The sequence below is a fragment of the Hemicordylus capensis genome, chromosome 12 (genome assembly GCF_027244095.1).
Source record: "Hemicordylus capensis ecotype Gifberg chromosome 12, rHemCap1.1.pri, whole genome shotgun sequence".
Lineage (NCBI taxonomy): Eukaryota > Metazoa > Chordata > Lepidosauria > Squamata > Cordylidae > Hemicordylus > Hemicordylus capensis.
In genome coordinates this window covers 17,227,960-17,243,835 of record NC_069668.1, presented here as the reverse complement: position 1 = coordinate 17,243,835, position 15,876 = coordinate 17,227,960, and the positions used below count along the sequence as shown (strand labels likewise).

General features: G+C 48.6%; 1 protein-coding gene across 20 annotated transcripts in view; it reads left to right on the top strand.

Annotated features, from left to right (window-relative positions):
* The first annotated feature begins 4,703 nt into the window (after nt 1–4,703).
* Nucleotides 4,704–15,876, top strand: part of MSI2 (musashi RNA binding protein 2) — a 419,652-nt gene continuing 408,479 nt past the window's right edge. For 4 of the 20 annotated variants that reach the window (XR_008311764.1, XM_053274695.1, XM_053274694.1 and 1 more), the window contains exons 1-5: nt 4,709–5,171; nt 5,589–5,629; nt 6,134–6,215; nt 6,889–6,973; nt 12,604–12,645. Coding sequence is in view for 17 of the 20 variants with exons in the window: in XM_053274695.1 (XP_053130670.1) it covers nt 5,110–5,171; nt 5,589–5,629; nt 6,134–6,215; nt 6,889–6,973; nt 12,604–12,645 (312 nt within the window). In the remaining 3 variants the exon portion in view is untranslated. Of the gene's footprint in view, nt 5,172–5,517; nt 5,630–6,133; nt 6,216–6,888; nt 6,974–9,477; nt 9,591–12,603; nt 12,646–15,876 lie in introns of those variants that run through there. The other 16 variants (XR_008311763.1, XM_053274693.1, XM_053274689.1 and 13 more) reach the window with 11 other exon arrangements.

The window sequence follows — 15,876 nt, the reverse complement described above, 5'->3', positions numbered from 1 at the left end:
TTATTATTATTATTTTATTTTATTTTATTTTTATTTTTATATCCCACTCTTCCTCCAAGGAGCCCAGAGTGGGGTACTACAGACTTGAGTTTCTCTTTCACAACAACCCTGCGAAGTAGGCTAGGCTGAGAGAGAAGGGACTGAGTGAGAGTGAGAGAGAAGGCTAGAGTGGCCCGGCACGTTCCCCCACGAATGGGGCTGATCTTAACTTGCAGGAGAGGGAACTCGGATATAACCGCCAGCAGGATCAACACCCTCGCTTGACCTTGAAGCCGCCCGATGTGGACGAGGTCGCTATAATGCTGGCTTCCTTCCCTCTTCCCCAGCCCTCATTTGAAGTGAACGGTCCGCTCCTCTCAGCAAGCATGATTGTGTGTGTGTGTGTGTTTTTGGCAGTGTGTAGGAGGCGGCGGCTGGGATTTGGTTTTCAAGGGAAGGCAAAAAGGAGGAGTCTGATGAAAGCCCTGTGGGTCCCTTTTCAGGTCTTCTTTATTGCATGCCAAATGCCTCCCTGTTGGAGAATAAAGTGTGCACCCCTGCAGAGCCGGCATATGGGATCGGGCCTTTTGTGGCTGTGATCCTCCGCCCAGGACAGTGGCATTTAAACGGGGGGGACTGGAGGAAATGATCCCCGGCTAGCTAAGCAAAGAGGCACCTTTTCAAAGGGGTGATGCTCTTTGTTTCGCACGAGGAGAACCACCGGCCCTCTCCGTCCCCAGCACAGCATCCCTCCCGGGGTGGCTGCAAGGGGTCTCCCTTATGTTTCGCAACAGGGAATATGGAGAAGGGGGAGAGAGGAAGCAATCTCTCCTCCTTTTCTCCCTTCTCCTTCACTTTGAAAAGCAACACTTTGAAAAGCACTGGTGTTTTATTGATTTCTTTTTGCTAGCTAGCGGGCACATTTTAGATACTTCCCCAAACGGATGCCTCTAGGTGGTTTAAAATATTTTTATTTATTTATTTATTTATTTATTATTAAAACTTTTATACCGCCCTTCCAAAAGGCTCAGGGCGGCTTACATTAAAACACCACTAAAATCAATTAATCATTAAAACAAAGACTATAAAACATAAAACAATAATTAACAATTAAAAACATCATAAAACAACAATTAAATGATATGCAATGATTTGTCGGCTTCCACGCCTCCTCTTCTGATAAACAGACGGGCGGCAGTGCTGTGTAATAAAGTATCCTTAAGCATGTGCAGAGTGCCTGCTCAGCACGGAGAAACTGCAGCCCGTCGGGTACACCTAAGAATCAGGGCTCCCTTCCAGGGCAGATGGCAACAGTCCCACACACGCCTGGCCTCTATTTTTGGAAACTTAGCACTACTGCCAGCATCGGATAAGACAGTGCAAAAGTTTCCCTTCCCTTCTTCCTCCCAACCGTTCACTGGTAGAGCTGAAAGTGGCCCCCGCATCACGCCAGGAAACCTTGACGTCAGTGCCCTGTAACTGACCGTACCGGCCAACTTTAACAGCCCCTGACTTACTAAGAGTGGATTCAGACATTGCATCATTAGCAAGGGTTTGGGAGGTGAGAATCGTTTGAGTGTTCCTGTTAGAACTGGAAGCCACCCAGGCATCATTGGATCTCTTGGGTGGTTGTTTCCCCCCAATCCTGCTGCTTTTGCAGAGCAGTTGGGAGCAGAGGTGCACCTGGGTAATTTTGGAGCCTGGACCCAAAGGCCTTGGGGGGGGGGGGTCTGCTCTGCTCCTGCTGCTGCCAAAAGATAAGCGGCAATGCATTATTTTTTACACCAGGATATGCTCAGGGAAAGCTGGAAACTCTTTTTTTTTTCTTTTTTCAAGGAGATGTTCTGAATATGATACTTCCCACTGACTGGCAGATTTTGCACGGGCCATTCTGCCACTTAAATTAGTGGACTCCTCAGCATTTGGAAGGTCCCCTAGGCCAGCATTTGGAGGCCCCCCCCAGGCCTGCAGGGGACTGGTCCTCTGCCCGGAAGTCCAGCCCAAAGGACGCCACTGGTTGGGAGAGGCTCCGAACTGCACTGTGTGAGAGACAGCTGCCTTCTCTCCCCTCCCTACTGCCGTTCTCCCGGATCTAAGCCCCGAAGGCTGTGAACTCTGTGGCAGGGTGATGAAAAGTCAACCCCCTTCTCATCCGGCATCACTGCTCCAATTAAATCCAGAAGCTCTCCCCACCCCCAGTAAGAAAGCTCAGGAGATGTATCCAGGCCCAGAGGTATCCTGCGTAACGTGCACTTTTGGGGCCTGAAATGCTGACAGGTGGGCTTCACCTGCAGACAGACCTGTGCGTCCCAGGGTTTTTGGAAAGAGGACTTTCCCCCTCGGCAACCGACACGCTGAAGACCCATCCAGATCGTGTCCTTGGACACTTATCCGAAAAGCCGCGCTGGTTCCTGGGTTGACCGAGATGCCAGTTTTGACCTTGAGATGCCCTGAACGGCTGGGGACCGCGAAATCCTTTCTCTCCCGTCAATCCTCGAGGTCTGAGCAATTCTCTGGGTGCCTTCCAAGGTTGAGCGGGTGGTTACTGGGGGCTTATTAGTGGTGGCACCTACCCTGTGGAACTCTGAAAGCATTTCTGTCTGGTGCCTTTTCATGGGTATATTTTAGGTAGCAGGAAAATTCTTCGACCTTCTTCTTTCTGGCTTGTTTTAGTTATTCTGGACACCCTTTAGAGTTTTAAATTGGAATTTTTAAAAATTAACCTTGGGGACATCACTATTGTGTTCATCTGTTGCCCTTGGAAAAAAGAAAAGAAAACTGGTATCTATTGTGTTGATCCAGTTTGATACTTTAAATGTTGCTTGGTGTTGTTAGTCACCTTGAGACATGAGTGAAAAAGCAGGATATTGGTTCGTAAACCACCTTTAATATCCCACCTTCTGGATCCAGCAGGAACCTCGCTGCCTGAGAAACAGGGATTCCAATTGCCGGTCAAACTGACTGCCTAGTTGACAGAGACTGATAATTGTAAAAGATGAACGAAACTATTATATATTTGTGAGAATTGTTTGTATAATATTTGAATAACATTTGAAGTGGAAATCTTACAAATTTCCAACTATTCTTGTACTTCCCTTTTGCAAGCACATTAATATAAAACCCTATTACATATATTTAACTTCTTGAACTTTGCTATAAATGTAATCAACGCAAAACAACTTGACCTGGTCAGTGTCAGACGTCGCCTGCTGGCTTGCTTTTTTCTTGCCTTTCCAAAAGTTTCCCCAAATTTGCTCAGTAAAGAACAAACCGATCCAACATGTTAACACCAGTATAAAAAACTAGTAGGCTATTGACCAGGTAAGGTCATTTTGCGTAGATTACACATATAGGAAAGTTCAAGGAATAAAATAGATTTAAGAATTTTGTAATTAACGCATTTGCAAAAAGGAAGGAAAAGAACAGTTTTAAATTTGTCGGATTTCAATCACCATACGTGGTAAATGTGAATAACAGTAAATCTGAATCTGAATCTTCTGCTTCTCTTGGGCATGATGTTGCTTTTTTGGACTAATTGATCTGATGGAGTGCTAAAAATCTGTTGAGAACAATAACTGTTAATATAATTGTTCTATTCAGAATTTATTCCAAAAATGCAAAAGTAATTAAACATTTCACCTCAGCGTATTCTGGTGTCAAAAACGAGTGCCTTCGGCTAATCGGAGCGGCGGGATTGTTCATGCAGAATTTTGTGATCTGGAGGTCATGGCGAAGTGGGACTTTATTTCTCCAAACCAACGCTTCTAAATCTGTAGTGGATTGCAAGATCTTGGCCATAGGGAAGCGTGTAGGTGTTATGCATATGCCAGCCACGGATGGGGCCAGTTCAGTGGGGCCTGGAAGAATATTACGTGTCTACAAAAATGCATGTGTGTAGTATTTGCATGCATGTGGGAGCTTGCTTCTCCCCTTGCTGGGTGGACGTGTAATTTTATGTATCTAGCACCCCCTCCACATGCCTGGCCCTTTTGAAGGTGCAAGCGGCCAGCTCCCTGCCCCGAGGGGCCTACAATCTAAAACTGTCCCAACAACCGAGAGAGGAAAAGGAGGCAGGGCTGAACAGGGGAGGGATGTGTGCTGCGTTGGTTTCAGTGTCCGGCTGAAGTCTCTGTCTGTCTTGACTACGAAATGACGCCTCTGGTGTTTGCCGTTTACAGGCCTGCCTGGCTGGGATGAAATGCCTGAGGAACTGGGCTCCGTGGCTTGGCGCCAGCACCATCCTGGTTTCCAGGGAAGGAAGGAAGGAAGGTGAGAGTGCCCCTGAGCAGGTGCAGAGTGCATTTCTTTCCCCGAGCAGAGGGGCTGGAGAGAGGGACCAGACCAAAAAGACTGGAACCTGGTCAGATGGATGAGCATCCCTCTCCCAAGTGGCCCTGGGGATTGTCATGAAGCCCGGTGACTTCCTCTCCAGCTGGCAACCGGCCCTCTGTTCCACCCTCACAACGACCCTGCGAGGTAGGCAGGGTGGCCCATGCCTGGGGAAACTGAGGCAGCGGGAGGCGGGGCTGACTTGCACGCCGATTGCCCGGGCGGGGGGGAATCGGGGCAGAAGCAGGGTGGGCATCCCCGAGGGGGTCCCTCCCGGTCAAGGCGGCGAGACCGGCAGGCACCGGGCGGCGTTGCGCGCGGGCGGGGCTGGGCCGGTGACGTCGTGCCGGGGAGGGGGCCCCCCCTGCGCCCTGGAACTCCGCCCCCCGTGCGTCCTGGGGGCGGGGCCGGAGCCGGGCCAGGCAGGAGGAGGATGGCCGAGGGGGGGGCAGGAGGAGGAGAGGGAGGAGGAGGGGAAGGCAAGGCAGGCGAGGCGAGGCGAGGAGGAAGCCGGGCAGGCGGGCGGCCGGAGCCGAGGAGGAGCGCAGGCTGATCGGCTCCCACGTGTGAGCAGGGCTCCTCCGGCGGCTGCCTCCCCCCCCGCCCCCACCCCGGGCAGCAAGAAGACTCACCGAGAGGAGGAGGAAGAGGAAGAAGAGGAGGAGGAGGAGGAGGAGGAGGAGGGCAAGCAGGCGGCAGCAGCAGCAGCCGCCGCCGCGGGGCCCGGGCGGCGAGCGGGAGGCTGTGCCGTGCCGGGGCCGGGCGCCCCCCCCTCCTGCCCCCCCCCCCCGCCGCCGAGCCATGGAGGCGGACGGGAGCCAGGCGATCTCCGGCAGCCCCGCCGACTCGCAGCACGACCCCGGGTGAGGAGCAGCAGCAGCAGCCGCCCGGCGCGCCTCTACCGGCGGCGGCGGCGCAACCTCTCCGGCGGCGGCGGCTACAATGTTGCGCGGCGGGCTTCCTCCTTTTGCCTCGCTTCCTTCCTTCCTTCCCTCCCGCAACCCCGCTCCGGCGCCCCGCACTTGCCTCCCGGAGTAGCGCCGCCGCCGCTTCCCTCCCCCCCCCGGCCACCTTGGGTGCCTCCGGGCGCCCCCCCTCCCCGGCCCCCCCTTCCCTCCCCCCTCCGCTCCTTGCCTGCCTCCCCCCGCGCCGCGCCCCCCCTCTCCCCCCTCCCTCCCTCCCTGGAGCTTTTGCAAGTTCCCCGTCAAAATGGCCGATGATGTGACATCTGCGCTCAACTCTGCTCTCTTCTCTTCTCCTCCTTCTTCTCCCTTCTCCAGCAAAATGTTCATCGGCGGCCTGAGCTGGCAGACCTCGCCAGGTAAGCGGGGCCGGCGGGCGGACCCCCCTCCCTTTCCCCCTCCCTCCCCCCTCCCGAGCCTGGATGGCTCTTTGTTGTTATCCCGGGTCAGTTGCCTCCCCTGCCCGCCGCCCCCCCTAGGGCGCACGCGCGCGCGCGCACACACACACACACGCCCCCCTTCCACAAGAGGGGGGGGCGCGCGCCGCTCTCTCTTCTCGAAGACCCCCCCGCCCCCGCAACACAAGCCCCCCTCCGGGAGTCCTCTATTCGACCTTACATGTGCGTGCGCGCACTTTGAAGCGGGGGGGGGGGAGGGAGGAGAAAGGACAGCCGGGTCGCCCCCTGCTCCCCCCCCCCCTCCCTTGCAAGAGAGAGTAAATGTTGCTGGGTGGGGGTGGGTGGTGGGTGGGTGGGGGTCACATTTTGACCTCTCCTTCTCTCTGCCTTCCAGCCTCCACCCCCTTTCACGCTCGCTCTCTTTCTCTCTCTCTCTCTTTCTCCCCCCCCCCCCCCGCCGCTCAGATAACCTCAGAGATTATTTTAGCAAATTTGGGGACATCCGAGAATGTATGGTGATGCGAGACCCCACCACGAAACGTTCCAGGTAAAAAGAGAAGCTCGCCGGCCGCCCCAGATCAAAGTTTTGGTTCCATTTTCTGTGTGTGTTGATGATGATGATGATGATGATGTCCGGGTGGCGAGTTCCAGAGTTCCATCCACCGAGGGAGCCCCAAACCAGTGCTTGGAGCGCCACTCTGGGGGACATAACTTCTGAATGGCTCCTGGCTCCGGGTGGAGTTGGGGTGCCGTATCGCTGGCCACGAAAGCATTTTATTTTGAGGGTGGGGGGGGGGACACACCTGTGAAATGAGGCACTGGGGTCTCTCGGGTGGAAACTGGCTCCGCTCCATTCTGAAAGGATCCCTCGGGCCGCTGAATCCTCCTCGAAGCGAGGCAGGGGCAACCTTCAAGGGGTGCTTGTTTTTACATAGGGGACTTCGGTGTCAAAAACAAGCACCCCTTGAAGGTGGAAAGGTGAGTGTGTGCAGGGCAGTGGGGGTTGTCTGTGGGGTGGGGTGTGTGGAAACGGACTGGATCTGGAAACCAGAAGGGCCCAGGTCTTGCCATCCCGTCGAACCTGAGGATGAGTTAAAACAGAGGACGATCCTCTGAAAGAGGAGGGGAAATGTCAAACTCCAGAGCATGCAACCGAGTGTGTGTGTGGGTTTTTGGTGTTCCTTTTCCCACCCGCTCTTCTTCTTCTTGTCTCGTTGCAGGGGTTTTGGTTTCGTTACGTTTGCTGACCCGGCCAGTGTAGATAAAGTCTTGGCACAACCCCATCATGAACTAGATTCCAAGACGGTATGTTACATGGTGTGGTGGTGGTGGGGTCTGTGTGTGTGTGATTTTTTGTTTGTTAATTGTGTCTTGTTTCCTGCAATATTAATGACTCTGTCACATCTAAAATATGACTCGGTTGCATTTAAAGAACCTTTATTTATGTATTGATTGAGCATATTTGTATACGGCCCACTACCGAAGTCTCTAGGTTTACAACATTAAAACAAAACACTTTCTGGATTGGCTTAAGGTGTGCCCAGATGATGAGGCTGTTAATCCATTTTTTTTTTGGCTGTTCTTTAATTGGGTTTTGCTGCTTAACTGCCTGCTCAAGCTCCAAGGTCCAATCCACAGGCTCAGCTCTCAGGCCTGAGACTAACTCAAGAGCACTGCCTTATCGGTGGTGGCTTCCCAGATCTGGGATTTCTTTCCCTGGGGAAAGCTGTGGAGCCGTCGCTCCTCCCATTTATAGACCGGCCCTGGAAAATTTTTCTGTCCTGCTGTTAATCTGATTATTGCTGTTGCTTAAATTAGACTTTACAGTCAGCTGGGTTTTTTTATGTGGATTAGTTTAAGTTTATGTTTTGCTGACATGGGTTCTATGTTTTTTGTTTCTCTAAGCTACCTTGGGAAAGCGATAATTTCAAAGGCAGTATTGAAGAGGCAGGAAATTGAGTCGCAACAGGCTGTAACTGACCTGAGTGTTCGTTGTGGCTGCATTTAACTTAAACCAAAATGTTAGAATGTTGCCCTCCTATTAGAGCCTTCGTCATAAACTAATTAATGGTGCCTCTGTCCCCCCCCCGACCCCCAATTCTGGAGATACTCATCTTGATGAGCTATACCTGTATAGCTATACCTGTATATTCATGTATTGAGTCGGGGACAAAAAGGAACCAGCCGTTTAGTTTCTGAATAAGTTAGCAGGGTACTGCTTTTGAACAGACGTGTTGAGAAAAGTTTTGAATTCTGGGGTTCATCTTAGGTGGCTCAGGTGTTCGGGGTCCTCTTCTTCCTCATTCACCTTACTGGGAGAGAAGGGCTTTAAAAAACGAACTCACAAGGAGCTGGCACAGCAACGGAATATATGGAAACCTGCTTCCAAATGAGAGAACAATTCTTCGCTCTGCTTGCTTTTCTTGTTGGCTGTTTTGAGAGCTACCCCCTTGCACTGTGCTGAGTTGTTTTTGGAAGCTGGTTTGATTTAAGTGAGTGCCCCTGCCACACACACACACACACACACACACACACACACACACACTCACTCACACTCCTGCCCTCGGATCCTAGCAAAATAAACTGCAACCCTATGCATGTTTACTAAGAAGCCCCTCTGAGTTAATTCTGGGTGTTGAGGATTGCAGACGGAGAAAATTCTTCCAAGGTTCCCCGAAAGGGAAGATGCATGTCCTGTGAACTTTCCTTCATTAGTACACTTCGAGCAAACTTCTAATTAAAAGGACGCTGGCCAAGTTCATCTCTGCTTTGTCTGTTCTCTGTAAGGGTTCGGGGACTGGAGCAATTGAGGAGGGAGAAATCTGATTATTGCAACTGTCTTATGCACACCCATTAAATGTGTTGGTTCAGGTTTAAAGTGGGGTCCAAGTGTTTCTCCCTCTGTGTGTGTGTGTGTGTGTTTGGTTTTTTAAAAATATATTCCTGTGTGCTAATTTATTTCATTTATTTATTAATGTTTTCTTTTATACCACCGCCTCCTCCAAAAACTCTTGGGGGTGAATTTGGTTCTCACTTTATGCAAGAGTTGGAGGGATTATGCTTCAATGCTGTTGCGATCTATTCTGTAATTAACATGTACTTAAAAACAAAAAACAGGAACCCAATAGGGATTTTCGCGGCCCCGCTGCCCTTTCCTTAAGCAAGTGCCATGATTCTTTTTGTGCCTAATAACTGTATGGGTCAGTTCTCCTGGGCTTGTCGGAACACGTCACCCCCTGCCTGAAATTCCTTAATGATTTACGGAGTAGGGGCGCATAAGATGAAGCCGTGTTGCTGAGAAGTGGGGTGTACAATCTACAACTTGAAAACAAGCCTAGGCAAAAACTCAGGCAAGTGTTTCCTTTTAAAAAGAAAAAAATTGAGAATGGAGCCATCGGAAGGCATGAGGCTGCTTTACGCTTCTCCCCATCTATTAATCCCTAGAGTACATTAATTATTACTTGTACAGTCCCATTAATTACACGTCTATAAAGTGACATGTTGCAGAAAAAGACAGGTTTTTCACCCTCCAGGAGCTTACAGTCTGAAACTGACCAGAGGGGTGGCAAAGAGGAAGTGAGAGATGGGAGCCTTTTATGTATTTTTAAACTTGATTACCACGGTCCATTTTCTTGTGGGGTGGAGGCGAGGATAGTGCCTGCCTCATTTGGAGGATGTCAATGGCCCGTTCCATCCTGGTGAGGCCAAATTGCCTGAGTGCTAGTTTCTCCTCAAGTAAAAAGCAAAGACAAGCTCTCTCGCCTTTCAGCCACTGACTTGTAGACCTCTGATAGTTTCTTGTCCTTTAGTGTTGCCCTAGCAATTGACTCTGTTTCAACGTTCAGCCCTGGGAAGCCGCTCGGTTGGGTTTTGACTTGGAAGGCACCGCTGTTGTTTACACTTGCCTAAAAGCTGGGTTTAGGTAATCGCCATCTCTATCAGAAATAGTACCCTTATTATTCTTAGTCATTTTCTAGAGGACTTGTAGCTACAGTAAGTAGAACTGTATCTAACTAACTCATTTTAATTTTTAGTAGACTCTCTTTTTCTGTTGGCTGCTGTTTAAATAGTTGGCAGAGAAATGCAACAGGTATGGATTTGTTAACATGCATCGTGTTTCCGTCAAAAAATGCAGAGAGCTGAGCCTAAAAATGCAAGAGAGCTGAGTGTTGCCTCTGATCTGGAAAACCCAGGATTATTATTATTATTATTATTATTATTATTATTATTATTATTATTACATTTCTATCCTGCTCTTCCTCCAAGGAGCCCAGAGCGGTGTACTACATCCTTGAGTTTCTCTTTCACAACAACCCTGTGAAGTAGGCTAGGCTGAGAGAGAAGTGACTGGCCCCAAGTCACCCAGCTAATTTCATGGCTGAAGGGGGATTTGAACTCGGGTCTTCCCGGTCCTAGTCCAGCAATGGCTGTCTTTTTTTCTTCACTGCTGCCTCCTATTGTGTGTGATTTTTGAGAAATTGATGGCATACCTTTTACGCATGCTAGTAAAAATTTTTTTGCAAAATTGTGGGCTCACGTTTTTAAATGCCTCTGTGTTTCTCTCTTAGGTTACTAGCTGTTGCTTTTTACAAAGCAGAATTTTGAGAGGATCTGAGGTGGCAATTAATTGTATGTACGTTACCTCTCTGCCAAACCTTTTTGTGCACTCAATGGGAAATCTACACCTGTTGCATTTCTCTAGTAGACAAATACTTAGGCAGTGCTGAATATGTAAATATACACGTATACCTATGTAGAGAATGTTAATCTCTCTGAAAGGGTTAGCTTTGTAGATGGGGGAATTGAGTCTGTCTTGTTATGCTTTGTGATGCAGTAGCATTGTAATCACTCATTTCTCAGGTATATGGCTTTCCTTAACAAATACAGTGGTCCCTCTACTTACGAAATTAATCCGTTCCGAATGCACATTTGTAAGTCGAAAAGTTTGTAAGTCGAAAAGCGGTTTCCCATAGGAATGCATTGGGAACGGATGAATGCGTTCCGGAGCCTAGAAAAAAGACCCAGACCCCCAGTAAGGCTTGCAAACTGCACAGGAACATTTCTTTTCAAGAATAAACAGGCAGTAAACAGGCAGGCAAGTCAAGGAAACCGCATGTAAAATTCGTAAGTCGAGGAAACCCCATCTAAAAATTTGTAAGTCGAAAAAACCGCATCTAAAACCGGATCGAAAACTGCCGTTTGTAACTCGAAAAATACTTATGTCGAGTAGTTCGTAAGTCGAGGGACCACTGTACTGTTTTATCACTGGTGGAATGGTCAGATAGCAGAGTCAAACCAAGTGCACCAAAGCAACCTGAAAATATCTTACTCTGTGTGAGCACCCACATAAAAAAAGCCCTGCTAAAGTTGGCCAGCTGGACAAAAGTTTCCATTTTAAAAGTTAAGGCTTAACTCTGGTGTGCAACCACAAGTCGTTCTTTAATGGGATGCAAATAGTTTTTAGTGAGTTAATCAGTCGGCTGGCCGTCCCGTGGGTTGCAAACTTGTGGGTTGCAAGCTCTAAGAGCTTTCAGGCAACATGGCGTGGGTTCAATCAAGTGTTCTCAAACTGGGTTCCTGGATGATGTTTAACTGCGATGTTGCAGTCGATACTAACCTGCAGTCCATATCAGTAACGCGTTCATAATGATCAGGGCTCGTTTCTTGGCAGTCACCTGTGAGAGTGTGTGTATATATCAGGGTGATATAGTGTTCTATATCATCCTGATGATCTTCATTGCCCCCCCCCCCCGCCCAAATTGGCCCCTCAGAGTTGAGAAAGGTTTGTCAGGGGTGTGCAACGCTTATATAAAGCGATTCCAAAATATTTCAGGTGATGCCTTGGGCAAGGCTGAAGGCATCAACTTGGATGTTAATGCCGTGAGAATGGTGCTCTCAGGAATCTCTTTTATTAGCTTTTCTTGACATACCCGAGTCATTGTCTCTGTTTACGTGCTAGCTGTAAATCTGCGGTTTTAGCACCCTGGAAGACAGGAGTCTATTGCCAGATGAGGATGTAGCTTTAAAAGTTCTATGGCTTGGTTTAGGGTTTTATTACCTGATTTTTTTTAAAAAAACAGGTAATTTTTTTAAAAAAGCTTTAAAAGTTCTATGGCTTGGTTTAGGGTTTTATTACCTGATTTTTTTAAAAAAACAGGTTTTTTTTGTTTGCTTAAAGAAAGCAGGAAGGGACCTGCCAAAATAAATCACAACACATGACTGGATGCATCTTTTTAGACACATCTGTGGGTTACTTTTTCATTGAAAGGTAGCACCACATTCTCAAGACTGTGGTTTCTTCTGTGTTCAGAATGTTTTTTTTTTAAAGACTCTCCACCCTCTCATCCTTTCTGAGTTACTCTTAAAAGTTAAATCAGGAATTCAGTTGCAAAAACCATTCTTGTAGGCCCTTTAAGTTGAAGACACATTTCAAACTAGTGGCCGCTTTTTGAAGGGGGAAAAAAAAAAAGCCGGTACATTTCTCTTTAACTGGCTGCCGGGATCAACCCAAAAGAAAATAAACACGAGGGGCTTGAAGACTGTGTCTTTTGAAAGCCAGACTGGTTGTAGATTGCAGTCTGTTTCCAAAACGTTTGCATCCTTAAATACAAGCAATCTACAGGATATGTAAACTGGACCCTGTGTTTGGGATTTTGTGGTCAATTTAGCAACAGAGAACACCTTGCCTTAAAAAAAATAAATTTGACTTGCAGTGTATCGTTGGTGCATTTCAGAACGTATTGGTGCATTTTCTGTGGGTTCTCCTTTATCGCACAACTCCCTGCTTCTCATCAGCTTTTTCACCCATTAGTTGCTCTGAGACTTTCTATACCTGAGAACTGAGGGATTAATCGTTCATTGTAATCTTTTTTGCTGCTGTTGGAGAAAAACATGCAAATTATGTTGCTTTCTGTTTTCTTTCTTTTTTCTCTCAGATTGACCCTAAAGTTGCATTTCCCCGACGAGCTCAGCCTAAGGTAGGAAACAAGGATTGATTATAGTGTTTTAGATCCACAGAGAATCTGGTTTCAAACTGGGGAAGGTTCTCAGGCTGGAAGAGCTGATATCTTGAGGGTCTTGGGGCTTCCTTATGAGAAGTAAGGACAGCCTCCGACAAAACCATCTCCTGGTGGAGTCGGTTGTTGGGCATGTGGTGGAAAAAGCTTTGGGGCGTTGTTCTTTTCTCTACCCCTCTTCCTCTGATCTTAATAACAGAATATTGCTGAGCTGAGCAGCTGTAATAAATACATAGACAAAGCAAAGGGGTTTTCTGTTAGTCTGTTGGAGGCTGAACTTCCCAGGCTTTTTGCAGTGATGGATGAGAACAGTTTTCTTTCCTGTTGGGTTGCTTGGCAAAAGAAAGTTGTGTTTCTTTTGTCCGTCCTTTCTCTCCTTTTCTCTTTCTCCCCTAGTGCCTGACTTTCTGAGAAGTGTTAGTTTGCTGACGAGCTTTTGAGTAAGCGAGCCTCTGGCCTGAACTCTTCCAAGGGCCTGTGAACGGCAGGTTAGAACAAAGAGCCTTAAGTTGAACTGCAAAAGTGACCTGTTCCTTTTTCTGTCGGGCTGTTTTCTTGTCGTGCATTCGGTTTCTCGCAAGGACATGTCAGCTGTGTTCAAAGGAGCTTTTGTCTAAAGGCTACCTCTGAGACAAAAATACTGGGTGTTTTTTTGGCTGTGTGTGGGTGCTGCCTTTTTGCCTTGGTGATGTGGAGGAAATGCTTTCGGTCTGTGCCCCTTTTCGCGTTTCTCCCTCCTCTTTCTAAACGCAAGCCGGAACGCTCCCTCTCGCCTTGTCCTGGAACGCTGAGCACCAGGAGAAACGTCTCTCAGAGCGTTCCCGCAGTTGGGACCAATTAGTTCTGTCCCCTTGGACAGAAACCCTTGGCTAGCATTTGTGCCGGTTTCCTTGGGGGTGGGGAGTGTGTGTGTGTGTGTGTGTGGCGTGATTTTAGGCTGCAGGAGAGCAGTGAGGCTGCTTCCTGGTGTCCAGTTCGGTTAGGGAGGACAGCCGTGAAAAAAGACCAACACTCTGCACAGCCAGCTCTATAGCACAACCGAGGTGTAAAGAGGCAGTGTGGATGTGACGGAGTGTCCTACCTATTTGCAGAGCCACACGTTCTCATGCCCAGCCTTAATTTCTGAGCGTTTATGTGCCCAAGCGGTGAATGATCTGGTTTGATGACTGGGGTCTCCGTTGGGCTAGAAGCTCTCAAGTTTCGACAGAGTTCCCTTTGACTCCGTTTCTCCCCCTCCCTGTCGGGCTCGGAGGGATCCCTGCTTGCAAAACCGTGGATTCACGTGGCTTCCCAAGCGAACGTGGACTGAATGCTGGAGCCGTTCCCCTCCACCCCAAACAGGCCCATTGCTTGAGGGCGAAGGGGGATGAAAACCAAATGGCAAGCATAAGGGCAATGAGATGATTTTCAGGAAAAGCGGTCTAGAAATAGGAACAAGTAATGACTAAAATGCGGGAATGCTTACCCCATCGGGGTTGGGAAACGTTGTTCGAAAGGAGTTTTCGGTGTGCCGTGCTCGCGCGCGCTCTCTCTCTCTCTCTCTCTCTCTCTCTCTCTCTATATATATATATATATATTTAATACCAGCCGCGTTCATGGCACTTGACGAAGAAGGAGAGGTCTCTGCCTTGAGAGGATTCTGACACCTACATAACATAAACATAAGAACAGCCCTGCTGGATCAGGCCCAAGGAGGCCCATCTAGTCCAGCATCCTGTTTCGCACAGTGGCCCACCAGATGCCGCTGGAAGCCACAGGCAGGAGTTGAGGGCGTGCCTTCTCTCCTGCCGTTACTCCCCTGCAATTGGTACTCAGAGGCACACCCTTGAGGCTGGAGGTGGCCCACAGCCCTCTGACTAGTAGCCATTGATAGACCTCTCCTCCATGAAGTCATCCAAACCCCTCTTCAAGCCATCTAGGTTGTTGGCTGTCACCACATCCTGTGGCAGAGAGTTCCACAAGTGGATCACGCGTTGTGTGAAACTCCTGCGGGAGTTGGGGGCGGGTGGGCAGTAGGATGTGCGTGGAAGTGGTGGAGGGGATAGCTTTAAGCGAGCTCCGGCGGGTGAAATGCGGCAGGGCGGGGTGGGGTCAGTACACCCTCCCCTGCCCTTAAAGATATCCCCCCCCCCCCCAGCCTACAAACCACCCAGTGTTCGAACCTGAAGCCCGTAAAAGGTCCTCCGAACAGGTTCGTGCACCTCCCTAGTGGGCGGGGGAACAATATGTGATGGTTTCACTGAACGTGTAACTTAGGTCAGAAGAGACGCCACTTCGAACCGTGTTGTGCCACAATAAAGCTAAATGTAAAATGTTGCACGGAGGGAAATGATGCAGGGGAAATGAGTCCTAATTTCAAAGACTGAAATTAGAGGGGTCTAAAAGTTGTGGACATGCAGCTGGCGTCCCCCAATCCATTTCCACCCTCGGGAGAATGCAAAAATTCTAGGTATCCATTGCTGCTCTTAAAAAAAAAATGTGACTGACCAGTGTTAATGGCTGAAGACAGTGGTTAATCTTAGATAGCTGCAGTTATAAATTCAGTGTTGCCCTTAAAGGGGAAAAAAAAAGTCTTACTATCTGCAGGGATATCTGCCAGATGTGTGGTTTCTGGGAGGCATTTCTGCATCTTACAGCAGCACCGTTGTTATAACCAGGCACGTGTGGAATTTGCAGGGGTCTTGAGTTTCATGCTTTTGATTCCCCCCACCCCACTCCAAAAGCTGAAACAAGACCCCATCTAAGTTTGAAGTTTTATTTTTTTGTTTTCCTTCCTTTCCTTCCTTCAGTTTTGTTAGTTTCAGATCGCAGGTCCTTTCATGTTGTGGGGTTTTGCCCTTGGTCTCACTGGCACATGGGCTTTGTAGTTCTTGAGTACTGGCCCTAGATGGCACCACATTTTGCGGGGTCTACTGTGATGATAGTATCATCTGGGATGATAAAGATTGTGGTGGTGATAGTACTTGATGTTTTGTATAGCGTCTTTTTTTTAAAAAAAGTGTTCTAAGCACTTTACAAGTATTAACATAGAACAACCCTGTTAAGGTAAATACCGTATTTTATGGACTATAAGACTCACTTTTTTCCTCGAAAAATATCCGCCAAAATTCAGGTGCGTCTTATATGTTTTAACAGTCTAATATGTTAAAACTCTGAAAAACTGGATTAAAATTAAGGTGCGTCTTATAGTCC